General features: G+C 44.0%; 3 protein-coding genes across 3 annotated transcripts in view; all 3 read left to right on the forward strand.

Annotated features, from left to right (window-relative positions):
* The window catches only part of LOC126521366 (uncharacterized), a 30,556-nt gene extending 27,033 nt beyond the window's left edge, over nucleotides 1-3,523 (forward strand). Inside the window, exons 28-29 of the mRNA XM_050170049.3 lie at nucleotides 176-415; nucleotides 2,454-3,523. Coding sequence (XP_050026006.2) covers nucleotides 176-415; nucleotides 2,454-2,533 — 320 coding nt within the window. The 3' untranslated portion in view covers nucleotides 2,534-3,523. The remainder of the gene's footprint in view (nucleotides 1-175; nucleotides 416-2,453) is intronic.
* A 3,933-nt stretch (nucleotides 3,524-7,456) lies between these two features.
* LOC129382259 (uncharacterized) lies at nucleotides 7,457-11,440 on the forward strand. The gene is made up of 2 exons (XM_055065937.2): nucleotides 7,457-7,916; nucleotides 10,629-11,440. Exons 1-2 carry the CDS (start codon nucleotides 7,502-7,504, stop codon nucleotides 11,114-11,116), a joined length of 903 nt encoding a protein of 300 aa, XP_054921912.1. The 5' UTR covers nucleotides 7,457-7,501; the 3' UTR covers nucleotides 11,117-11,440.
* A 474-nt stretch (nucleotides 11,441-11,914) lies between these two features.
* LOC126521369 (U3 small nucleolar RNA-interacting protein 2-like) lies at nucleotides 11,915-26,506 on the forward strand. Its single transcript, XM_050170051.3, has 14 exons — nucleotides 11,915-12,096; nucleotides 12,179-12,285; nucleotides 12,828-12,943; nucleotides 13,029-13,096; nucleotides 13,195-13,236; nucleotides 13,345-13,471; nucleotides 13,532-13,653; nucleotides 15,381-15,473; nucleotides 15,785-15,885; nucleotides 20,621-20,755; nucleotides 22,200-22,262; nucleotides 23,430-23,563; nucleotides 24,888-24,967; nucleotides 26,337-26,506. Exons 1-14 carry the CDS (start codon nucleotides 12,031-12,033, stop codon nucleotides 26,484-26,486), a joined length of 1,404 nt encoding a protein of 467 aa, XP_050026008.1. The 5' UTR covers nucleotides 11,915-12,030; the 3' UTR covers nucleotides 26,487-26,506.
* The last annotated feature ends 307 nt before the right edge of the window (nucleotides 26,507-26,813 follow it).

Below are 26,813 nucleotides of genomic sequence, written 5' to 3' on the forward strand. Positions count from 1 at the left end.
AAACCACTAGTGAAATGTTCCATTAGATTCAGCGCGCGGCGTTGTATCCCCCAGTGTATCCGTTTCAGGGTATCGATTCGTCTCGCGTGTATTTTGTTAAGTCCTCTCTAGTCGCTTTCCAGCCCACGCTCGAGTAGTGACATGAACGCGTTTCGCGCGTGGTCGTGAACGGCAGTCCTGGAGCCGTTCGTGAACCACCTGTTGGGCTTCGACCCGGAGTCCAGCCGCATGCTGGCCTCCGACTCGTCGGGCGAGTCCTTCCTGGCCAGCTCGGACGGCACCCACTGGGCGCTGGTGCCAGGCCGCGCGGCCAACGTCTCGCTCAGCCGCGCCAACTTCGTGCCCAGCCTGATCGTGCCTGCAACGACGCGCTCCGACATCCTCTCCAAGGACCTCATCATCGGCGATTGGAAAGGTATTTATTTGTGTGTTTGTTTATTTGTTTGTTTGTTTGCTTGTTTTGTTTGTTTGTTTGTTTGTTTGTTTGTTTGTTTGTTTGTTTGTTTGTTTGTTTGTTTGTTTGTTTGTTTGTTTGTTTGTTTGTTTGTTTGTTTGTTTGTTTGTTTGTTTGTTTGTGATGCGACGAAAACGTGCGACTCCAGCATATACTGCGACTGCGCTCTGGCACTTTCTAAAAACAGCGCAGGTGACAGGCGTTGTTGTATGAGACTTCAAACCGACGGGCCAATCTTCGCACTCTCGTGCTGCAGCAGTTATCTAAAGATCGCCTATGAAATAGGCCTACTAATAACGCTGCAGCTTTCTTTATTTTTTTTCTAATTGCAGTCACTATCGCTCACTCCGACATCTGTTGTTGTAGGCTTTGCTGCACAGCTACTAGTGTTGTGGTAAAAGCTTTGCCGCAACGCAAGTAGTTGTGTAACGAAGCCTAGACTTAGGGTGAGTTATAACGGCACGTTCCTGCTTCCCCTCCACATTTTGTATTCACTACCAACCCATTTGTAAGTCAGGGCTACTTTTCAAAGCTTTTGACTGAACTTTGCCGAGTCTAAACAATCGGACTACTTTTGAAGAACACTTTTTTTGCTTTTCTTCGACGAAAAGAAAGAGAGAGAAGGTGAAGAAAAGAATGAACTACCCCTAATTGGCTTAGCGAATGAAGGTCTAACTTTTGTGAGCATCCGAACTGTAGAGTCACAAGTTTTGTCGCATTTCCGCGTGCGTGTTATTTCTATTTATTTTTATTTTTTCGAAGACGAGGACTCGTTGACGACTTGAAATCGATTTGGTGTTCGTGGGATGTGGTTATCTGGCTGCCACTTTCCGGCCACTTTCGTCTCGTCAAATTAGACGACTTGAGGCATCCTAGCGCGCGTAGGACAATGAAAAAGGCACGGACTGAATCTTAGAATGAAAAGGATGCAACAAGTTAGCGCAGAGCTATGTACGTACGCAACAGCAATACGGCGTAATTAGCCCAAAAACGCCGAAATTAAGCTAGTGTGCGCTCGTTCACACTGCGCGTACGGCTAAAAGCGGAACCGAAAGTGTGGCTTTACTCAACTTAACATGTGGGCCTATCCCGGAGATGGTGCAGTCTTGGATCTCCCGCATCATGCAAAACTACTTGATGCAAATTAAGCTCCCAGTTCAACTATGTTGGCGGATCCCGAAGATTGTGCAGTCTAAACAACGAACCACGTGGTACACTAATGCGCCCAAGAAGATATTGTCTTTCTTCGGTATCAACCACTGTTGACTCGTCTTGTATCTAAAAACGACGCATAAGAGATGTATCTTACTGCTGTTTTTTTGCTATTTAAATGTTAGACAAGATGTCAAAGTTTACTGTTCATCCACTTATTAAAGTATTTAATAAAGGGAAAGCCAGACATCCACCCAATCGTAGCAATCGTGGCAATTTCCTTTGTAGCAATTGCTACAAAGGAAACCCTTACGGGTTCGTCGAAAGAAAAGCCTCGCAGTTGAAGAAAAATTGGTTTTCGTCCGAGACTCGAACCCGGGACCAACGCCTTTACTAAATATACTTAAAATACTTATACTTGCTAAATACTTTACAAAACGTGAGTATTGTAAGTATATTTTAATATGGTGGTGGTGGTGATGTTGCTGCAGTCGGGGATAAGAACAGATAACAATCTGTTCTTAACAATCAATTAAGCAAACCACGCTTTTGGCATTGCAGTAGGCTATGACGTCCTGGAGAGTTTAGTTGGTGTAGGAATTTCAACGTGAGGCCGCCACCAGCCTTTCGCTTTTGTGTAGTGTTCTGGCCCATTCCCAACCGCTCCCTTCCCTAAAAGCCTGCAGAATTGACATATTTCGTATTTACAATAAACTGTCAGTGTAGTGCAAGTTAGTATCTTCGTTAGTGCCCGCTCAACAGCGCTCGTTATTCTTGTATATCTCTTGTTGCAGAATGGGCTTTAGCGCGGACTTGTTTCCTCCATTTCTTTTTTCTCTTTTCTCAGCCACCTACGACGGGCTTGTGTACAAAGACGCCGAGGCTCCTGCCGCCATCTGGAAAGGCTGCTGCATCAGAGCGGAGTAGCCCCGACACCGGCTAACCACGGTGTCTACGCGTTGAGAGCGTTCCTTTTTTTTCGTTTTTTTTTTCTCGTACACTCTTGCTTTGGCGGACCGAAAAGCAATAAGAAACGAACGAACGCTGTGAATTATAATATAAATTGCGTGGTTATATGGGAAAGGACTTTCGAAGTACGTCGAGGAGCCGTAGATAGCGTCGTTGTCGCGCACCGTTCGCGGTACGTCGCCGAGATACCGTTGTTGTTTGCAACATACATGTATCAGAATTTCACATTTTACAGCAAAGTATTGCTGTCTTAACTTAGCGTTCGTATATAAGGCCGAGATTACGAATTAGGTGACTTGTAAAATAATAATCGTTCGACAGCCACAGGCCTAACTTACAGAACAATCAAACGCGGCACTTCCAACAACATCCAAGATAAGATTAATGATGTTATGCTTACCAGGTTATATTATGACTACAGAATACGGGGCGTTGCCGGAATAGGTGACCACAGATTGTGCTTGCCGCGATGAGCCTTTATCAGGAAACTCAAAGCCGTCGCATCTCAGTTCAGTTAATAACACGTGACCTTAAACGATCGCTTCGCGATGTCACCATATTTGTAATACTCTCTGCAAAAAGCAAAGGCGTCATTAAAAACGAGTGACTACGAACAACGCAGCCTCTGTGAGAACCGTTAATTCGGTTGTATTCAGCAGCTGAAACATATTCGCAGTCAGCTTCAATATCGCATGCAGTAAATCCTCGAGAGCTGAAACCTGCGCAGAGTTATTGCGTTCTAGGACCTCGGAGGACTCCAGTTCCAATGAAATCAAGTTACCAACCATCAAGTGGTCATCAAGTTACCAACCAATATACGCAATCATCATCCAAACTGTGTTTCTTTTACTCGCAAGGGACCACCTGGCAAGAAAGTCAATCACCGTGCGGCTAGACAGCGCAATTTTTTCGAGGCTCACGTAATAAAATTCTACTTTTGGCACGTTATGCTGGCGATGCTTAGTTCGCATTCATAAGTAACACCCTAGTACTGCTACAACAGCGGCCAGCAAGCCTCTCGCAAATCTCTTTCACCGACGACCTTCAGCCGCAAAGCTTGACTAGCTGTCTAATCTCTTACATTCTGAACACCGCCTATGCAAGTGCCCTTATTCATTACTGTACAATGCTGTCCAACACTCCACATTACTGTACAGGACTGTACAGGAACTGAACAAAGCACGTGGCGCGGTGCGGCGCGCGGTGAAATCACGTGTTTTTTCTTTCTTCTGAGCAGTACTATCATTTGTTATCTTTTTTTGCTGACTTTATGGACGTTATCAAGCCCAGATAACCCCCCCCCCCCCCCCCCCCACCTCCCTACGAGACCACGCATACGGCTCGTTCATACAGGTCCGTCAGGTAAACAGCTTTGCTGTAAAAGCACCGAAAGAAAGCGGATTTCTAGAGGTAACGAAAGATTTAAAAGAAAGCTGCTCAGATATACACATCATTTGTGGCGGCACACTCGAGTTAAAGCACATGCTCGAACTAAGCGCATCAAGTCATCGACAAACTCGATTTGGGAGCACGCCACGCCCGCGCTCCAGAGTACTGCCTTCAGCCTTGAGAAAGTGGTTGTACGGCAGATCGCGGCAATTCTGACTAGTCTGCTTCGTACTTCCCATTTGCTTCGGCGGGTCCACCATGCCCTTGAGATGTATCGATATTGGGTGAATCATGGCCGCCGTCTTAAATAGTTCATACCGGTACTTCCAGCACACGTGATATGTTCACCTACAAATGACGTAGCTCTAGATATTCTAAACCATTCTGGACACTAAAATTTCACCCCATTATCGAAAGCGCCATCTTGTCCACTCCGATTGGCTCACAGGACGGCTACGCCGTCCCTGACTAGCTCAAAACGCCAACATGACGGAATTTAACAACATGGCGGAATTTGATCAGGTTCTGGAGCGCGATGTTATAACGGTTCGGAAAGCGAGCTGTTCGCTTGCCCTCGCTTGATTGGTCAGAACCGTGCTTTTACTGACGAATCACGCGAGGGCAAGCGAACGGTTCGCTTTCAGAACCGCTACAAGATCGCGCCCCAGCTGCACATTGTGTCCAGAAGAGTTACCCTGGATGGGTACCACGTGAAGTATGCGTTCAGTGTTGCCTGAAAGCAAGGTGGTCGTGTCTGCCAAACCAGAAACGTGCCCCCCCCCCTTTCCTACCCTACCTCCCTTTTCAGTGAAGCGTCCACCCCCTTCCCTTCGAAAACAATTCCCGGGTACGTGACTCTTGTTATCTTAGGCTTATTGAAACAGTTCAGTAGACTTCCTGTAATCGATCAATAAGACACAAGTACAGCACCAGCGGCACAAGCTACAGTCCTACAGTGGCGTTCAAGCCTCTTCTGAAAGGCAAGTAAGCACGTTTTAATTGACACTCTGTTGAAACTGAAGTGCCATACTTCAATGTGTAACCCAAAAGGTAATTTTTTGCGGAGTCGTGCCTTCTACGGGAATTTCACATTTAGCTCGAGAGAGCGCTCAGGACCATAGCGCAGCTTTCGTGCGCTTCCCAACGCTGGTAGGGCGGCCATGACAAGCCCGCCGCGATCTTCGGCCGCTATCTTTTTTGTCCACAGAAGTCGCCGCACGAGCGCGGCCAGCGTCGGCACGGGTGGGAGTCGAAAGTTCCTTGGTTTTTCGCACAAAGTTCAGTAGTTGGAGCAGTTGCACTCCGACCTGTGCGGGTCCAAGGCGGCAAGATAATGATGCGGCTCGCCGTTGCAATCTGCAAGGAGGACACATGAATGGAACGCCCTGTTACATACATACATACATACATACATACATACATACATACATACATACATACATACATACATACATACATACATACATACATACATACATACATACATACGAAGCCAAGGAAAACATAATGGTAATTAGTTGTGGTTGAAATTTAAATGTAGAAAGTAATGAAGGGGGAAAGTGAAATGGAAATGGACGAAAACATTAGTTGTCGCCGTTGGAGACCGAACCCACAATCTTCGCATTACGCGGGCGATGCATTACCAAGTGTTCTATAGCAACGGTCATCAATCCGTCCACAAACTTCGCTATTTGTGTGTGCTTAGATATAGATCCGGGAGTGCTAGCTATATACAATCGCAATAATTACCGCACCTCCTTGAGGGAGACAGCGTGGTCGACTTGAAAGAACTAGGTGTGCGTGGCCTGCAGGATAGTGAAACTAATATTAGAAATATAAAGGACCAGTGCATGAGGCTGTTCCCACCGAAACTAGCTTTTTACACCGCATCTGATTAATCACTCTATCTATAGGGTGTCGTCGGCCCAGAGCGAGATGTGTCGCCAACGGGATTAGATTTGGTGGGCCTGCCAACGGTAATGCTTCGCAGATCGCATCCGTCAGTGAAAATGCGACGCTGAAAGCATCCTTAAGGGTCAACAGCGCACACAGAAGGGGACAGAGTGAGGATCGAACCACAGGACACAGCGCTGACACAGCGTATGTTCTTCACTCTGTCCCTGTCAGTGTGCGCTGTTAACCCTTTAAGATGCTTGACAAAGTAGCCCACCAAGTCATCTTTGTGAGCTGAAAGCGTGTTTGTAGAGAAGCGCCCATCGCGCGGCACGTGCCTCTGTTGGGGACGTCGTCAACGGCGGGCCTGGGTCCCAGAAAGTTGAAGAAGTTGAGCGCTATGACGACCAGGCAGAAGAAGGCGATGACCGCGATGCGGAGCAGGACGCCCAGGGCGCGGCATAGCGGGCTGCTGACCACCGACGCCGTGGCCGCGCAGCAAGTCCGCCACCACAGGGACGCCAGCCGCGCCGGCTGCATCCTGTCCTTCGCTGGTCGTCCGGATTGGATCAGCTAAGGCCTGGCCGCAGCAATGCTGATGATGATCACTCTGCTTTAAATGGATGTGAAGTGCATTGCTATCAAAACAAAACTTCGTGTGTCGGCGGTGACGGGAGTTCAGTTGTCTGGCGACGAGCACGATCATGTGCACGATGACTGAAGGACCTGGTCAGGGGACACAACGTACGGTCAGAACTTTACTAGTGCTCAAGAGATGTGCATCCTTTATCACTCTACACTCTTAGGCAAAGTTACACCCTTTGGCTTGCCCCTTCTGCCACACAACAATAATCGTTATCTACCTTGATGCGTTTCCTTTCTTTAACGCTGCGAGCCCGGTACTTTCCAGTAACGAACGGCACGCGCGTTATCAGCATAGAACAGTTTACACCCTTTGGAGTGCCCCGTCTGATAACGCGCGTGCGTTCGTTACTGGAAAGTTCCGGGCTCGCAGCGTTAAAGAAAGGAAACGCATCAAGGCAGATAACGATTATTGTTGTGTGGCAGAAGGGGCAAGCCAAAGGGTGTAACTTTGCCTAAGAGTGTAAGGATGGACGCTATAGATTGAATGAACCTTGTGGTTGAATATTGTGGAGTACAATGTACAAAACTATGCCTTTAATAAAAATATATGCCTGCTACAATAGTAGAAGGTCACCTATACGCTAAAGGACCAAAGAGATGCCTCAGTCGGTTTTCAGTTGGTTGGTTGGTAGGTTTGCCTCTATGCATGGCTCATACCTACAAGGGAGATTGTCCAAAAATCGGATTGGGTTAGTAAAATTATTAGTCAAGTCTAGCCACTTCCCCGATCCTATCCCTCCATTTACCAGCTAGCACACCAGATATTAGCGCCCCACTACATCTGCAGCTATTGTTCGATATGAACGTTGGACACAATACATAAATAAAGTTTCTGCTGTACCTCGTTCCTGCCTTCCAATTTTGCTGGTGTTCCGAGCTCCTCCTGACAATCACGGCTGTGTGCAAACGTCGCCCCGGACACGCAGCAGCGCGCGTACAGTTCTACTAGTGCTACTGAGCGAGGTCGAGGCAGACGAAGCAGCGGGGCCGTTCACGATCATGGCCGCTCGCCGGGCAACGGGGCCGGTGCAAGCGATCCGGCGCGACGGCGACGTCGGTCGCCGCGAGGACGCCCCGCTCCTGCGTGCCCCGGTATTGCTGGGTGACGGGGAAGGGCCGCCCACGATCGGCCGATGGGCCATGGCGCTCTGCGAGGAGTTCGTGCAGAAGCTGTACAAAGCCGTGTGGGCCGCCATGGCTCTGCTGCACGCGCTGTGTATCGTCGGCGGTGACAAGCCGCCTGCCGCCGACGCTGCCACGCCGTCCTCGACGGCGCTGAATGAGCAACGGCAGGAGACTGCAGACGCGCCGGTCCCCGAAGCCCGTCGTCGCAAGCTAAATTCGCACGCACCGACGATAGCCAGCGCAGCCAAGCAGCCTTCCCGACTGAAACTGGGTCCAGAAGCGTCCGCGGGTACGACAAAGGCCTTCATATTTCATGTTGCTCGTTTGCGGTTGCGCGCGGGACGCATGGTACGATTCCGAGTGCGATCCGACATACGAATAGAAAGAGGGGATAATTTATTGAGGAAAGGCGGATCGTTCCCTATCCAGTTCCCTATCCTGCTACGCTGCTGCTAGGGGAGGGAAATATATGAGAAAAACAGTGGTATATGAGGGCAGAAAGCAGCGTGCGATTGCAGGCACGTTCGTGTCCGAAGGGCCCATTCACAGCCTTGAATCTAGACCTGTGATTCGCCAACCGAGCGGTAAGGCCGCCTCTCTCGCCCCTATACTGCAGAAATGTCCAATCACGAATTGCATAAACCACCGATCGGAACCAACTCGTGCAAAGACAAAGGGCTACGGCTCCTTCATTTTACGGCAGACTTCTACGTCACAGAGGGGCTGGACGGAGAGCCGGGTTGGCGCGTGCGAAATTGGGTAAATTGAACGAATAATTTGACGTCAGTTACCACGGCCTACGTGGCGATTTCAATTTGAAATGTATAGAACCTTGTAAGTACATCTTTATGTCAATTCCCCTCAATTTTTCAATATAAACATGTGCCGTCAAGTTTCAAGGACATACCAAAGAGCTATAATATTTGGCGTTCAGCGACGAACGCACTTCCCCAGACGACGCAATGCCATCCTCAGTAAGTCTCGGATGTCAGCATCAGGACATTCGCACGTCTTTAGGATGTCCTGCACTAATCCTAAAAGGCTCGTGATCTAGTTCATTTGTCCGTCCTGAGTAGATAATGTGAACATGCCAGGTACATAATTGGAGGACCATTTTAGGATGATGTCTGGACGTGTTCCAAGACACTACTGTTTGACACTGGAATTACAGGGCAATACATTATTTACGAATTGGGTTAATATATGCATAGAGCAGCTTGGATATAGAAGCCGCATTGTAAGGGCTCCGCTTTGATATTTACGCACTTTCATGTGCACTGAAATCACAGAAATTTTACGTCTTTGTTTCTTGCCACCATTAAAAAGCAGTTTGGTATCAAACGAACTACCTCAGGTGCAGCACCACCTATGCACTTGCAATAGCCCAGCTCTCGAGATCTGCTTTTGCTACTTCAAGAGAACCGTCGGTGGAAGATGCGCTTTGGCCACCACGACAAATAATAATAGTAATAATAATAATGATGATGATGATGATGTTTAAAACAAAATAGTCTACAAATAAACGCCTTTTCTTTATGCAGTGCCATATGGATTTCGTTTTTGGTTATGCGCGATTTCGTTCGGGCAAGCATGAAGCTCCCAAATAAATACACCTGGAATCAACGTCCTATGGACATGGTGCTGACGATGTTGCTCGGATATATGTCTAGTTAGGCTCGCGATATGTCCAGCAAGCAGTAGATGTTATGTTTAAAATTCATCGTAGGCATGGTGCTGTGGTCGTCCTCAGTAGGTCCATAAAAAGCTAGGACGTTCGGATGTGACACAGCAGAGCGTGGGTGTAGGCCAGTTGGTGACTCATGACTTTGGGAAGCTACCGCAAGCAAAACGCGAGACTTGGAGATAGGGACAACACGAAGCGGTGTTGTCCCTTTCTTCAAGTCTCGTGTTCTGCATGCGGTAACTTCCCAAAATCAAGATGTTGGGATCTTTCCGGGACACCCAGATGATGTTTTGCTTTTTCTGGGTCGTAAATCGTTTGCGCGAGAGCACTTTCTCCTCGCATCGGCAGCTTTCTATCGGCGGTGAAAGCACGACCACCCACCACCATGGGTGAACGGGTGAAAGAGGTCAAAAAAAGCTATTCAATAATCTGCAACCTCCCTTTGACTATCAAATCGAGCGCACACGTTTCATGAGCGCCTTAAATGGTTTTGTTGTTGTCGTTGTTTTGCATTTTTTCTGAGCAAGGCATTGCACTGTCTAGCAGCTGAGCTTCTATATATAATTCAGCATTGGTCATAAGAGCTTTTGTTTTAAATGGACGAGGACGAGATGTATAAGCGCTAGGACCTTTATTCAGATTATCATGTTAGCTTCCTGGTTGCTAACGCCTACTGCTTGAAAATGGCAATCGGAAGATTTTTGTGGAGGTTATTTTCTATTTCTAAGAAAACGTGACTTTTTTCAGTCTCTTTGTGCTGGGGAGAGTTCTGAAAAAGACTCTACACATTTTTGGCTACGCAGCCGTCAACGACTTGTAAATTTAGTACCTGGAGCATGGTTGAGGCATATGGTTGGGGCAAGCTGAAGCCATATGGCTGAGGACCAAATGCGTGCAAATTGCAGAACAGCCGAGCGCGTGAGAACGCAGAATTAAGTGATCAAGGTATGAGATTTTCGAAAAATAATAAATGTTATATTTCATAGTTGTTTTTCATATCTCGTTTAATGTCTTCGAGATGTGATAAAGAAAGTGTATAAGGTGGAGGGCTTGAACAATAACCACCTCCCACCCATGAAAAGCTTATATATATATATATATATATATATATATATATATATATATATATATATATATATATATATATATATATATATATATATACACACACACACACACACACACACACACACTTCTTACTGCGACAAGCGCTTCGCAGAGTTTGTAAAACTCCGAAAATATGTGGTCGTGCTGCTTTGAAATGGTTATCCGCTTACTTGCCCTAATTGACCTGGCTACCATTTCCTGCAATTCCAGCGCGGAAACGCAGCCTCGAGCCTCCTGCATCGACGATTACCCCACGTACGGCACCGACAACGTCCAGGCGCTGCAGCCCGATAAGGCGCATCCCGATGCCCAGCACCGCGCTCGGACAAACCCGCTCCGGGGACAGGACGGTCAGGCCTTCGCGGTGCAAGCTCACGTCATCCAGGCTTTCGTCGCCCAAGGCCAGTGCCTCGGCCCCGACGCCGACGTCTCCAAAGAATCCATGCGCGGCGCCGCTGTCGTGCTCTAGCGCCGCTCTGCTGGCCACGGCTGCCGAGTGCAAGAAGGGCTTCCCGAAAATCACCTCTCCCGACGTGCGAAAGCTGCGCCAACAGGCGGTGGAATTGTTCAACGCTGTGGTGACTGTGTTCGTGCTTCTCGCCAACTTGACTGTGACGCTGGTGTATTGTCTCGTGAGACTGTCTTGTGTACGTGTCCTCGCCTTGGTGTCGAGGCGACAGGCGGTTGCCGCCGCGTAGCCCCTGTGTGTGTGCGCGCCAAGTCATATGTTGTAGATTTTTTTCTTGTAAATTGTATCCGCTGCTTCACATTGAGCTTAGTATGTTTATCAATTATTACCCGCTGGGCTCCGTCAGTAGTTTTAAGGCAGTACGCATGCATCTTTTCCCGCTGCTTGTTCCTACTAATCTTAGTGCAGACAAGACGATCGACTGTGTCTTTTCGCTGTGGAAAGTCAGAAATTCATGTATGGCAGAAAACCTTGCTAAGTGAGCTGTGACGTCATGCCAAAGGCTAGAGCCAATTGAAAACTATGCTTTGAATAAAGATGGTTGCGTTGAACACTGCCCGCATAATCCTGAGGAAAGAGCCTTGCCATATCCGTGTTAGAAAGTATCGCTGAGTACAGTTACGGCGCATTTCGAAGCACCTATGTGTCACGTACCAGAGCGCGGCTAGTTCGAAACAGAGTTAGTACAATACTAACTTTATGCAAAGACAAAATGCTTCAGGTTTCGAGCCTCCGTGATTTGAGTTATGCCACTTTATTTGATTATTTGAGCCATGATTTGAGCTGACACGTGTAGACTGAGCACTCGCAGCCAGCCGACGCTGAATTGCAGGTAAAACACCCCTTGCCATATTTCCTAAGTCCACAAGGCACACTGTCGTGCACCAATTTTTGCGCGCATATATTTGCGCAAGTGTCCTGCGAGAAAACCCCCGTCCACTCTGCACTCTGCGGTTAAAACAGCCGCCAAAACTATCATCATCATTATCACCTCTTGCGGTGGCTTGCGCGTTGGCTAGCGTCTAGCAAGTTGTCTCGCACGCACGCTGCCAAGCACGCTGTTGCGTGGTGCGATGTCTGCTGCTGTTGCATAGGGAAACTTCGCAGTACTGTTGAAAAGTTGTATAACAACCGCAGGCAGTAATGTCGTTCTTCATAAGAAATGCAGGAGGGGGAAGTCGGTCCCAGCCACGCTTGAAAGACCGCAAGGTAAGTGGCTTGGACGAGCTTGTCAGTCATTTGACAGTGGTTATGTGAAGTTCTGTTTGACCGGTTATGTTTCTCGACCCAGAAACGCGCTGGAAGTTCGGCGAAAACAAACCATACCAGCAAAAAGAGCAGAGTACTCTCCAAGGGCAGACGTGCTGATGAAATTGTGTCGAGTGAATCGGAAGCAGAGTAAGTGAAAATTGTCGAACCACGAGGAAGCGCTTTCAATTTTCCACTACGGCAAATTACCGTATACATATAGATTTATTTTTTTTTAGATGTATGGTTGTCTTGCTCGCGCTTTGTCTTACCTGTGACCTGTATACGGTGAAACAAAATATGGTGATCAGATGCTGCGTTTCCAACTCCCGAACTTGCTTAATAACTGATTATGCATATATATTTGTCCTCCTACATTTGATATGTGTTTGCTATTTGTACACGTGATTTTTATATATTTAGTGCCTAATTGTTTAGATATGCCTTCTTGTAATAATAATATTGTTTTTTTTTTCTTCTGCGATTCTAAGTGTGTATCTTTATTACCTCTCGTGTTCTTCCATTTGACACCCTTGTATGCGACCTTTATTTGCATTGCTGTCAAGTAGGTGGTCAGTGGACGCAGTCGAGCCCTATCTTGAGACTTTTTGTCCGCTGTCCGGAGCATCACTGTCTGTAGATGTTGATCTTAAAATAAACTGAATTTGAACTTGAACCTGATATTTTGCTAGAAATGACATCGTTCTCGGCCGTCATCACGCCTCGGAGGACGAGGAAGAGCTTGAAACTGAGCAAGAGAAAAAGCTGAGGCTAGCAAAAAAGTACCTCGCTGAAATTGAGAAGCAGGGTAAGTGGGTCACGATTTATTTCGTCCTTTCATGACGTATTTTAAGTGACAGGATTGTGGCAAATGATAACGTTTGTTTCTTTAGAGAGAGAAAAGCTTGATGCCGAAGAAATAGACCGCTCTGTTGTATCTCATCGACTGCGTACTGACTTAGTAAGTAGCTGCCATTCATTTACTGTTGGGTACGTCAAGTTTTGCCGATTTCCGGCTACACTTTTTTTTTTCACTGTAATTTACTTTTCTATTAACAGTTAGAACAAAGTGGACAGCTTCACAAGAAGATTGCAGAGAAGGTGAGTGTGAAAGGTTGTTATCAGCTGGTTAAGGTTTTGCAGCCTGGTAACGTGAAAAGCTCACATTAAGCACGCCTTATACACGCATTTCATACTGTTTGCCTTTAGGTGCAAGCTGTTGACAAGGAGCACATTTTGACCCTTAAAGGGCACAAGCTGTCCGTAACGTGTGTGACGGTCTCGCACGATGGCCAGCACATCTTCAGTGGCTCCAAAGACTGCAGCATAATCAAATGTAAGTGTTCACCTGGAGTATTGCCTTATTATTCTAAGTCTCTACTTTCTCTAAACACAGGGTGTGCAAAGACAGGCAAGAAGCTCTTCACCGTACCAGGTGCCAAGAAAAACCAAGATCCGAAGTCTGGGCATGGAGGCCATGTCCTGGCAATTTCCATTTCTTCGGATGGCACATACCTGGTCAGTTAGCATTAAACAATTTTATTTAACTAACTCAACTATGTGGAATTTGTATGCTGCCCTTTTAGCTTTCATGATTTCTGTAGATGGGAACTGAAGTCTGTCTGTGGGAATGACCACAACTATTGGTGGTGGTGAATTCATTTTTTTCAGTGTCATTTACTGAGCACTAACAAAAAAGCACAGTATTCATGTGTTTTGCGTAATCAGTGCTTCTTTTGAACATGTCAACTTTAGCTGTTTTTATCATTTGCTGCCATGGCCGCACAAGAGTGGTTTGCTACGTACATGTGCAATTACATGTATGCAAGTGCAATTTCACTTCCCTACTGTTATGAGTGCTCTCTTTAGAACATGGAGAAAGACAGTCCCAAATTGTTGAAATAATTTAGAATGTGGCTTTATTTGTGCCATTTTTGTGTTGTACAGTTTTTTTTTTATTCGAAGTGCTCTTTTTTTATTAGCTGTAGAGTCTTTGTTGTTATATTTGGTGAATACAATATATGGCCTTTAAGTGTGACGGAAGCAACCTGTAGCATATCTAGTATTGCATCTGCAGAGGACATATATTTGCAAAACTGTCATTTCAGAAGCCACCAGCTTTCTTCTATCACCAACTGTTTTAGCAGTAGCAAACTCAATCTGACTTAGCATCAAAGGGAGAGAATAAATGTAAGAATGGTTTTCTGTTGGTGTAATGGTTCTTTCACAGTAGTAAATGATTTCTATAATTGATGTGTAAGCATTGTTTTTATTAAGTGTTGTCCAACTTTCTGACAATGCAACAATCTACATCAGGTTATGAATGGCCTCTGACAATTTGGTGTTTCACTACTGAAAGGGCAAGTTGCACCGTAACCTTAAAGGCTGTACTTATGTTGTGCTTCGGTGTTATCACACATCTTACTGAACATGACCGTAAATGAATGTAAAGGCTTAAGTTCATTACATTTTACTAGAATGTCAAAGGCATGGATTGAGTACTCTAATACACCTTTTGATATCAGCTTAACAGCGTATTGTTGTGTGACAGCAGGCACCAAAGCTTTGATAATGAAATGTCACATGCATTTTGGGCACCACCGTTACTGATCTGCATGTAGTGAGCAGCCACTCACATTATGAGGGCACACTGTAATGATTTTTTTTAAATAGTGTTGTATTAACTGAGCCAGTGATAACACTACACTGGTATGTAGCAGTTCCAAAGGTCATTGAACTGATATGTAGCAGTTCAATGCCCTTTGGAACTGCTACAATGTATACTATTCCAACTACACATGTATTATCATGGACAATTGAAATGTTAACAAGAAATTGCAAAGCAGAACCACTTTCACAAGTAAAATCTAAAGAGCACGATCTTGCACCACTACTGATCTAGTCATCAAAGATGGTTCAGACAATTGAAATGTGGATGGGAAATTGCAAAATAGAACACCTTTCACAAATAAAAACTTAAGAGGGCTATCTTGCACCGCTGCTTATTAGGTCGCCAAAGATGTTTCAGGTCTCCCACAAAGTGCACTAGCCAAAGTTATGCCAACATTACATAAATTCATGAAATCGGAAGCAAACGAAAATGTGTTCTAGTTAGCTTCAACTTATTTGTGTCCGCAAGAGTACATTTAGGCTCTCTTAAAGATGGATTCTTTTGAACAGTGGCTTGTTTTCTCGAAGGGCAACGCAATGTGTATCCAGCACTCATCCATTTCCTTTTTCTGCAGGCAAGTGGCTGTCAACTCAAGGTTATATTTATTTGGAACCCAACCACGATGCAACGGATCCACATGTTCCAGGGTCACAGAGGTCCAGTTACGGTATGTACATAAAGCGCTGCAACATGCTTTCTAATACTCTTACAAAAGTATTGCACTCACTTTCACCACTGTCTTGTAGCACATTTCCGTTTCTTTCTTTTTCCTGTCATTTAATGTCGCACTTCCAGGAACCTCATTTTTTTCCTTGCTCTTCAGGTGCAATATCTGTTTGCAGTTTTCTTTATTACACAGTCTCTTCGCCACATTCTGTGTTTTATATGACTAAAAACTGTGTACTAATCATGCAAGCTATGTTAACGTGGAATCCTTTTACAGAATAAATTCACTCATCAGGTGTTCATCTCATGCAGGGTCTTGCTTTTCGAACTGGAAGCCACCAGCTGTACAGTTGCTCAGCCGACCGCTCTGTGAAGGTCTGGAACCTGGATGAGATGGCCTACGTTGAGACACTGTAAGGAAGACAGCACATGAGTTCATTGAAAATAAGAGCTGCAGTTCTGGTTCTGCTTGATGGGGAATTAATTGCAACAGACCAACAGCAGACTATGAACACAGAGGGCAGGCACTTCCATCACAACTAATCTCTTTTATTGGAATCTCTTTTATTGCACAAAGTAGCATAAAAAAAAAATGAGAATTTACGGTAAAGCAAGAATTAGCTCACTAGTGTAGACTTTGAAACAAGATAAAAATATTGCATGTTAAGTGTCTGCTGTGCGTGTGTGTTTATTTATTGTCTGTTGTTATACAGTTCTTTCTTTTTAAAGATGGATGTCGACCACACTAGCCGCACCTCACACTTCTGGTGCAGTGCAGCTCTAGTTATCTCCGTGTGTTACTTGCTCTTTGCCTACCCGCCATAGCAGCTCAGCAGCTATGTTGCTGACCACAAGTTTATGGGTTCAATTCATGGTCACAGTGGCCACATTTCTGATGAGGGCAAAATGCAAAAACACTCGTGTATTGTGCTCAATGTGCCTGTTAACCCCAGATGGTTGAAATAATCCGGAGCCTCTGTCCCTCATAACTCACTGTACAGTTTCACTTTAAACCTCATAATTTAAGTTTTGTTATCTGGCCCTACCAATTTAGGGAGGGGTCTATTGCAACAGCAGATTGTGACTCCATGAATGATGCATCATCGCTACGTAATGTCATACCGAGAGAATGGGAACTGCATTGTGTTGTGCAGAATTGCACTGGATGGTTTCAGCCTTTTCGGATAAACAACTGCTCAACGTGTCCCTATTTATTTCTGCTTTTGGCATTGCTAGGCATTATGCATATGCTTCTCAATTTGGGGAGGGATGTCTAATCTATCTACACAACCTAACAGCCGTTGTTGTAAACTGTAGAAGCATTGTGAACAAAGTGGATGAATTCGCGGGCCTCATTGAAGACATAAGGGCTGACATTGTGTTTGGGACAGAATTGTGGCTGATCCCGTCCATCAGTGATAATGAAGCATTTCGAAACCACTTTACTGCTTATCGAAACGATAGGGCACAAACGAGTGGTGGGGTGTCTTTGTTCATTCTTCTTTAGGGTCATCTGTTTGATATCGGACATAATGATGTGGAACCAGTCTGGAGCAAAGTGACCCTTACTGATAATACCTCATTTATTGCTGGAGCATTTTATCGCCCGCCAAATTCTGATGCGGCTACGTTTCAGCGATTGTACGAGATCATCTCTAAAACATCAGATCAGATAATTCTTGCCGGCGATTTTAACCTACCGGACTTGAACTGGTCTGATGGGACCTGTATTACTATGACTGGCTGTTAAAAAAATTTTGAAATGAAAAACATTGTTGACACATTCGGCTTCACTCAATATGTGAGTGCACCTACACGCAACAATAACATTTTAAACCTGTTTCTTTGTAACTCACCAAGTGTTTTAGATCTCTGGTGTCAGTGACGACCTCGTTGTTGTGGCTAATATTAAATGTGTGATCAACAATCCAAGCCACACCAGTCAAGGAAAGTATACTATTTTGATAAGGGTGATTATTCTGCTATTTCTCAAGAATTATTTGCTCATTTGTTCATTTTAAATTGCCTCTGCGAGAATGCTGATGTTGGACAACTGTGGCCTCTTATCAAAACAAAAGTGATAAACTGAGAGCAAAGTATGTGCCGAGCATTGATTCAGTTAGACAGAAAATGTGCAAGAAGCCATGAGTGACGCCTAAGATTAATAAAGAAAAGAAGGCACGTATATCTCGCATTTAAAAAAGCATGAAGCAGTTATCAGTTTAACATGTTAGTTGAGGTAACTAATGAATATAACACTAAAGTACAAAGTGCAAAGGATCAGTACTTCAGTCGACTCAATAACAGTATGAAAACAAATCCAATGCTTTTCTAGAAATATGTGAAAGAATGTAGGTCTGACTCAAGTGGAGTAAATGAAATTGTTCACGATGATGAAGTCTTTTCCGACAATACAGCTAAGGTATCTTGTCCTAATTTTTTTTTTTTCGTTCTGTATTTTAATTCAAAACTAGTTTCGCGGAATTATGCTTGAAGGCTGAGCCATTAATGCCACCTGTCGAACTCAATGTGAGTGGTATCGAATCATTGTTAAAGAGTATAGGTGAAACCAAGCTCCCTGGTCCAGATGGTATTTCTCCCGGATATTGAAGCGCTCTGCCTGGCCAATCGCATCCTACCTTTATCTAATGTATATCAAATCTCTTTCTACTGGAGTGCTGCCTGAGGACTGGAAAATGGCACAAATAGTTCCTGTATAAGGGTGGTACAAAAAAATATGTAAACAATTATAGGCCGATTTCTTTAACACTATCTCCTGTAAAATATTAGAGCATATTTTATTCAGAGATATAATGAAACGTTTATTACAAAACAGATTATTAATTGATAGTCAACATGGTTTTCGCAAGGGACTGTCCTGCACAACACAATTAATTGAATTCTATAACGACTTATTGTCTGAGGTGGATGAAGACGGGCAGATTTTAGAAAGGCATTCTACGTGGTTTGTGACCCATTGAACTTCATAGTGCAAATGTTGATCGGAAAGTGTACAACTGGATTGCCATTTACTTGTCACGGCATCGACAATGTGTTATACTGAACAATACCCCTTCTTGGGTCGCGGTCACATTGGGTGTTCCTCAGGGGTTCATTTTGGGGCCGCTATTGCTTTTGGTTTATATTATAATATTCCTGCTGGGATGTCTTCATGTTTACATCTGTTTGCCGACGACTGTGTCGTTCATGTACAGAAAAATCAAATATGAACAGAATTCTATTGATTTGCAGACTAATCTTGCAAAAATTGTCTCATGGTGTGAAAAGCTGAAAATGGCACTAAATGTGAAAAAATGTGTTCATGTGTCTTTTACGAAAAAAAAATTATTAAGAAAATGTAACCGTATTTTTTTTAATATTGACATTATTAACCAGCAATCTATGTACAAATATTTGGGTGTGATGTTTTCGAGATACTGGAAGGCACATGTGAATAACAATGTTGCAAACGCTGCCAGAGCTCTAAATTTCATACAACGCAATCAGAAATCCTCACCCTCTACCCTAAAGAACACTGCTTACTGTATTTACTCGAATCTAATGCACACTTTTTTTCCGATAAGACGGGTCCAAAAATTGCGTGTGCATTGGAATCAAGTACGACCCTAAATCAGCATTACCATATTGCCATCGGCATTTCATTATGGCTCCCTTGTACGCACTTCGAGTCTAGCTGCCGTAGCTTTCTCCATGTGCTGCAGTACGGGTGCTTAGGCAATGCTTCCTTTGGCATAGGTTAGTGTACCATCCATCTTCCCGTTTTCTGTGTTCACTCTATCAGCATGGAAGTGCCGACTGCAAAGACATGCCGAGTTCATCTCGATGCCGCAATTAAAAGGAAAGCGATCTCGTTTGCGGAGACGGGCGGAAATCGGGCCGCATCACGGGCGATCGGAGTTCCCGAAACTTGCGTGTGGGACGGGCGCAAGCAGGAGAAGTGTTCTACACCAGTGGCTACTACGTACGGCGCGACTGTGCAGCCCCTATCTTGAAAGTGATCTGCGACAGAGACGAGTCTATACTTCTAGGCGCACGGTGCACAGTGCTCTGTTCTCGTCGCTTAGTTCGCGTTGAAGCGAGAGGCCGCACACAGATCAATTCCCTCGCTCTTGCTAACGCACTTCCTGACTCCAGCGTTTTGATAAAAAGTTTCCACGGTCATTGAGTGAGACGTGTTCATGTGTGCTTGTGCGCACGTGACACTATGCTAGTTAGTTTAGCTAGTAAGCGAATGTTTAAAAGTAGTTAAGCTCGATAAAACTACTATTCTTACTTTTCGTATAGCTGTCTACTAATTTGCTGTCGTAATCGATTGTTCGCCTTTCGAACGAAACTGCAACTTTTTTTATCTATCGCAAGTTTCAACCATTGGAAGTAATTTTTTTTTTTTTTTTTCAAAAGAGAGAAAGTTGTATTTCTGTATAAGAGAATGAGGTGCATGGTACTGTAAATGACTTTTCTTCTTTTAGGTCATGGTAAACGGGTATGCATTACAATTTTTTTTTCGTTTATTTTGGTTGCGAAAAACGGGTGCGCATTACAATCGAGTAAACACGGTATATTTCATTCATTCATCCAATTTTGGAGTATGTGTGTTGTGTTTGGGACACTTGCCAAAAAACCTCAATTTACCAAATTGAGAGAATACAGAATAGAGCAGCGAGGTTCACTCTGGGGCGGTACACGCGAAGCAAGAGCTGCACTGAAATGAAAAGCGAGCTGGAATGGGAAGCGCTGGATTGCCTCAGGGGTGGGGGGGGGGGGGGGGGGGGAGAGAAAGCTGCATTTGAAGTTGGTATTTCAAATATATCATACCAAGACTGATATCAGCAAGGACACTTATCTTAAACTGCCGCATTATATATCTGAAAGATCTGATCATCACTTTAAAATTCAAGAACACCAGACTAGAAGGAACCTTTATGCTAATTTATTTCTTGCCCAACCTGTAACAGAGTGTAATTGGTTGTCTTTTGACCACGTGTGCTGTATTAATAATCTGTTTTTCTTTTCCAAGTTGTAAGCCCCCTGCTTACATGTCCTTGGGCAAAGGGGGCTATCTCAATAAATAAACGCATCGTTGCCACTTCAGTAAATTGTAATTTAGATGCCCTTTTGTTTCCTCAGTTTTGGCCACCAGGACACAGTCACTGCAATTGACAGCTATACCCGTGAGCGTGCTGTCACTGCAGGCAGTCGGGACAACACGGTGCGAGTCTGGAAAATCCCAGAGGAGTCTCAACTTGTCTACCAGAGCCATAGGTGTGCGCCAGCTTCCCTTTACTTGCTGTCACATTAGCTGCAGTCATCTAACATTCTAGCAAAAGCTTCTTCTTTTGCCAGCTCAACTTCGAGCCTTTTACTTGCTGCCATGTGTGCCCTGAAATAGCAAAACTTTTTGTGATGCAGGTTCTTCAGAAAAAACGACTTTTGATCACTTTTGATGTATTCTCTCCAGAAGTGAAAAGTCTAGTGCGTATTTTGCCATGCAACCAACCATCACACTGCACCTCTGAATTCCAGATTCACTAGGGAATGTACCCCAAGACTTAATATCTTTAAATTAAAAATTCCTTGCTCTAAAAGCTTGGTGCAGTTGGTTGTGCATGTTTTGGTTGAGCTTTGAAGCTATTTCTGAGGATGGTGTTTCCGTCAGCAGTTTCTTTAATTTGGGATAAAATGGAATGGTCCATATGAAGGTTGAAAACGACTTGGAGGACATCTCACCATATTAACATGAATCACGGCATGTTGCTCAATGTGTTAGGTAACATTTAGTATTGTATAACATATGCTGGTGCCAGTTAGAAATCCTGGCTGAACTTTTCTGCTGTGTATAGCTGATAAAACTTGTACTACAACACGAAAGGACATTTAAAGGTGCCGTGAAACACTTCTTGAACATAGCGAGAAAACATTGCCGATCTGTTAATAAGAATTCTGTGAACATGTGAACCAAATATTATTTCACTGCATGCAGCAGAGAATTTAGAATCTCATGTCAAAAGCAGGGAATTGCTTGCCTTCGCTTCTGCAGTGTCACAGCAAGCAGCTGCACACGCAACAACTATCGGTTTATTTTATGATCGCGAGGACATTCTCAGTAATACAAGTATTGCTCATTTGAGTTAAATAAATGAGAAATATATATGTCTGCAATCTCAAAAAGACAGAAAAACCATTTCCTTTTTGCGCTGCCGGTATAAACATGATAGTTTCCTGTTGCTGCTTCTGCTGTGCATTGCCTCTGAGGTAGCACAGATACCGCGGTTGCCGCGAGTCGTGTTGCATTCAACCTTTGTGCGGGGCCAGCGGGGCATTTCTCCCTTGTGCCCCCTTGCTGTCTCCCCTGCATAGCTTCCAGCGCACTAGTGGAAATGAAACGAAAGAAAGCCGTTGATCAGTCCAATAACTATGTCTAACTTCGCTTGTGCTTGAAAGATTCAAAATACTTTTGGGGCAGGAGATTTGTGAGGCCACGTGATTTGATAGTGATGTCAATCTGTAATTAGTTAAAAAGGTGTTTCGGGGTCCCTTAAGACAGCCCTTACTAAAGAGATGCTTGTTACATGCTATGCCGCCTTAGTATGTATTATTATTTTATTTTTTTAATTTTATTTTTGCAATTGTATGCATGTGTGTGTGCAGTCATGCAGGAGTTAGTGTTGCATTTCTCACAATACAATTCACTCTCCTGTGTTTGCAGTTGCTCTGTCGACTGTGTCAGAATGATCAACGAGCAGCACTTTGTGTCCGGAGCTGATGATGGGTAAGCCGGCACTTCTTTCAGCTGCCATTTTGTGCTGCTAGTTTATATATGCCCTGCTTTTTTTGTGTGTGTGTGTGCATCGTTATGATTGTCCTTTTCCTATTGATGCCACTGTATTTGGTTATATTTGCTTATTTTTTTCCACGACAATTTACCATGATTGATCCTGACAAAACACTGTTCATTCCTCGATGATCCACATCTTGACAAGTGCACTAAATGTGCACAAATTCATTAATGGAGTTCTTAATACAAACACAAAACCCAGATATATATCATAAATTGACCTTTAACATGTACCCGGTATGCTAACGTAGGAATGCTAACTACACAGGTACGCTAAGCGCAATTATCCTCTACCTCAGCTACTGCCATTATGTTATGCTCAGTTACAAGAACTGAATGAACGCATGCGCTTACCATAGTTAACCTAATAAATGTGTAGAAATTTTTTGTGTGCCCAAGTGTAACTGGTGCTGTGCTTTAACTGAGGTTCAGCTTGACTTGACCTTGGTTACCATGCCTATGTAACTTGTGTTTGGGTATTCAGTGAAAAAAGATGAGTTATTTGTGGGCACTTTTTTACTGGGACAAACTTTTATTACTTAGTGGCCTTTGTGTGCAAACCACGACGTCTGTGACGTTGCCAAAGTGACTTGGGACACTGAGAATGGGGATTGGCAACAAACGAAAAAGAAAAGTCACTGACTGCCCCATAGGTTCCTGGTTTACAATAGGCATTCAGTGATTTGGCATAAGTACAGTAGAGAAAAACAACAATGAAAGCTTTTTGCTGGGCTTTTCTGCTCATCAGCATATAAGCAAACCTGCATAAATGCCAAGACGGAAGTGAGAGTAAGAAACTCCTAACTCATTATTCAGCTAATCACTACTGGATTTCACATCTGAAAAGATGCTGGAGAGGCTGCACTGTCAATCAATTTTAACTTTTGATTCAGCACCCAATGCAAGGTGTTCTTGCTTTCCCATGGCAGAGAAATACAGCTTCTGTGACTAAAATTATTTGTAGATGTTGATAGAGTTCTGTTTAATTAATGCTATCTGGCTAATGCTTACCTGGTGTGACATCACTAGATTTTCAACAAAGCTGCTCGTGTGCATAAAAAGTAATAAAAGGGTTTATAATTAATGCTGTTTTTCATGCAGGTCACTCAGCCTTTGGGCTGCTCTAAAAAAGAAACCGACTTCTGTGGTTCATCAAGCGCACGGTTCCCAGGATGGAGCCCCACTCTGGATTACTGCAGTAGCTGCCCTACGTTGCACAGACCTCATAGCTTCAGGTACATAAGAACTGCAGTTTTCTAAGGGAAGCTTCCTGTGTGAACCTTCCCGAAATTTGCTGACCATAGTTGCTGCAGCTTCCACCGTCTCGCCGAATTTCCCACACACAGGGCAGCACTCGTATAATGAATCGGCTCGTAAATAGCCATACAGATGTTCTAGTGAGGTACACTGGAACATGCTTGTCTTGGTTCTCTATGGATTCATGCAATGAAACAACAAGAGGTACTTAAATATCCTCACTGCAACAAATACACGTCTTCAAGTGCATAATTCCTTTATTAAAGTGAAGCTTTCTGTGTCTTGTTCGCCGAGGTTTGGCATGTTTGCACAGTTGGTTTCTCACTTAGTAAAGTGGGCCAGTCTTGGAAGCAATCAAGTAGTAAACTGCACCACCCCAAAGACAGTGTGGTCCGTAGTTGCATAGGCCACGTGATAAAGGACATCTTGCCATCTTTCCGGGCAGGCACGTAATCACTATGCTGCAAAACACAGTGCAGCATAGTTTTATAGAATTTAATTCACTGCTCCACAAAAGCGTTCTTTTTCATAAATTCTAACATGTGCCTTGAATCTGCATAATTCTCTTTTTTGTGCAGTGAAGGCAGTATGTACCCACTTCTAGCAGTGGGCCAAGTACAACTCTCTTATTTGCTCAAGCACCGAGATGAATGCAAATATTTAGAGAGCTTTTATTTATAATGAAGTATGCCTATTGGTGATAATATACTCAATAAGGTTTCTGTAAAAGATAAGAGCTGGTTCACATTCTAAGTATGTAATCTGAAATCGAAGACTGCAGTCCTAGCTTGACGTGTACTGAACTTGCCAATTTCATGTTTGATGTACGAGTTAGAAAAAAAGTTTCTTTCTCACAAAACCTTTGGTCTGTGTAATTTAGTTCAAAGGTGCACGTGTTTTGCAGAATGAATGAACTAGTGGTCAAGCAGGCTGTTGAATTTTATAGATATCATGTGTTTCTCTTCAGTACTATTTGATTTCTCAAACTAAATGCAACGCACTTATTTCCTCCGCTGTAATTTCATTTTATAGCCTAAATTTGTTTATAGCATTGCTTGCCCCTGATGTATTAGCAAACTGCAGTGTTTAGTTGAAATTGCCACAATGAAGATTACGTATTGTTGCAGAGATATAAGTTGCACTACAACACATGTACCATATGCAGTTTGCATGCAGGAGTGATATGTGATAAATATTGAGGGCCTGGGCTTGCTAATGGTGGCTAGAAGTGTTGCCAGTTCTGTGAGTAAAAGTGTTCTCATAGTATGCACAAGTAGAGCACTCTTTTTGTTTCTCTCTAAGGTTCCTGGAATGGAGAAGTGAAGCTATGGAGTTCCGGAGAAGAGTGCAAGAAACTGAAAGAAGTTGCAAGCATACCAGTGGTACGTTGGTAAAACAGAATGAGGGTAACATACTTTAAAGTTTAAGATGAGGTAATGTTGTTGTTTTTGTGTGTGTCCCGCATCGCTGACCTCCTGAACGACTGTTCCTTGTGCATTTATACCGCACTTTCTTTAGACCTTTTCATGCTTGCTACTTGCTTGTCGTGGCTTTGAATTGATGCATGTGTGCTGAATACTGTCAAACCTTGTTATATTGTTAATTTGTGATGAAGTTGCACTCAACATGAAAATACCTTCACTATATGCAATATTTGTTATAAGCATATATTCATTACATGCTGATGTTTGCAAGAAATGTGATAGAATTACACTTCATTATATATGTTTGTTATATGGAGGCTTGATTGTGTATGCAATTGAATATACCGTATTCACTCGCATAATGATCACACTTTTTTGTCAGAAAAATTGATGCAAAATCAGGGTGCAATCATTACGCGAGTTAAATTTCCAGCAAAAAAAAAAACATTTTTTCGTCCCGCGTTTGCTGCGGGACACCAAAACAAAAATGGCGGCCGGTGGAGCAAGCCAAACGCGATTTTTTTTCTTAACGTGAGTGCATCACGTGCGTTGAAACAGTTTCTTCCGTATCAGTAATGAGTAATGTCGTTAATATCGGCAAGTTTGCGGCAATAACGTAGCCATGTCCACTTTGAGGGGACAGAAACAGATGGGCGCGCTTAGCTGCCAGTGACATAGAAACACATGGCCGGCATGCTGCGGAAACTGCAGGATTTGTCTTCACTACTATCCTAATACGGCACGTTTCCGCTAAGGGTGGGCGAATATTTTAGCTGCGTTACAAGCGTCAGCGTATGAATAGGGTACACTTTTAACATATCAGTGTAAACGTGGCCACTATCGTTACTGCTCGCGATTTGTTGCGTGCCCACGAGTGCAAATGAGAATCGAAAGGCGCCTTTTTTGTTGTTGACCACAACCATTATAAAGCCTACACATAATAAAGGCAAGTTTGGTTGCAGCTTTTTTTTAATCATGGAAGTGCGGAAAGTGATGAAAGTAATGAACTGAGGCATCTACTTAAGAATGTTTGGTGCATGCAGACCGCTTGGTTTGTCTTGAAGAGTTGTTCGCGTATCATTCGACAGAGGGTAAGCGTGATCATTATTAGCTAGACTTGGCACACGACATATCGCTGCGGCAAGTTCTGGGTGCGATCATTACACGGGAAATTTAAAAAATCTAATTTTGACGACAAAATTCAGGGGTGCGATCATTATGCAAGTAAATACGGTAGTGTTCAGATTATATGCAGAATAAGGTGAGCTTTACTGGGTTTATATGTTCACTTATTAGGCCCACCTTGTTTTCTCCTGTTTCTTTCTAGGAAGGGTTTGTGAATGCCCTTGTCTTCAACAGCTCTGGAAATGTCCTGGTGGCAGCAGTGGGTCAGGAACACCGATTAGGACGGTGGTGGAACTTGCGAGGAGCAAAGAATTCTGTCGTAGTTCTCCCCCTCGTCTTCAAAGATGTGTAATAAAGTGGCATGGTAGTATACAGGGTGGTTTTGCTTCTTTAATAATGCAAGTGTAATCCAGTATATCTATACCCCAGATATGCAATTTCAGCGAGTTGCTGTTTTGGCACGCCTGTGTTGATATCCATAAACATGCTTCCATTGGTGACATTGATTAGAAACACAGATCACGGGTGACCAATCCCGGCACTCTTGCAAACTCACCGTGCCATCTAGAATGCAAGCGAAAATGTAAACTTTTGGTTTCTGCGTATATCTTTTTGCCATGTGGAAGCAATTGTGCACATTAGTGATCGCAAAAATTGCAGACACTCTGGTAACTGAGCT

This window comes from Dermacentor andersoni, chromosome 6 (genome assembly GCF_023375885.2).
Source record: "Dermacentor andersoni chromosome 6, qqDerAnde1_hic_scaffold, whole genome shotgun sequence".
NCBI lineage: Eukaryota > Metazoa > Arthropoda > Arachnida > Ixodida > Ixodidae > Dermacentor > Dermacentor andersoni.

What these genes read in the sequence shown, in the direction of transcription:
- LOC129382259 (XM_055065937.2), top strand. Translation starts at nt 7,502, where the DNA reads ATGGCCGCTCGCCGGGCAACGGGGCCGGTGCAAGCGATCCGGCGCGAC. An exon ending in GGGTCCAGAAGCGTCCGCGG is followed by an intron (nt 7,917 to 10,628) that starts GTACGACAAAGG and finishes CTGCAATTCCAG; the next exon opens with CGCGGAAACGCAGCCTCGAG.
- LOC126521369 (XM_050170051.3), top strand. Translation starts at nt 12,031, where the DNA reads ATGTCGTTCTTCATAAGAAATGCAGGAGGGGGAAGTCGGTCCCAGCCA. An exon ending in GTGTCCGGAGCTGATGATGG is followed by an intron (nt 22,263 to 23,429) that starts GTAAGCCGGCAC and finishes TTTTTCATGCAG; the next exon opens with GTCACTCAGCCTTTGGGCTG. An exon ending in CACAGACCTCATAGCTTCAG is followed by an intron (nt 23,564 to 24,887) that starts GTACATAAGAAC and finishes TTTCTCTCTAAG; the next exon opens with GTTCCTGGAATGGAGAAGTG.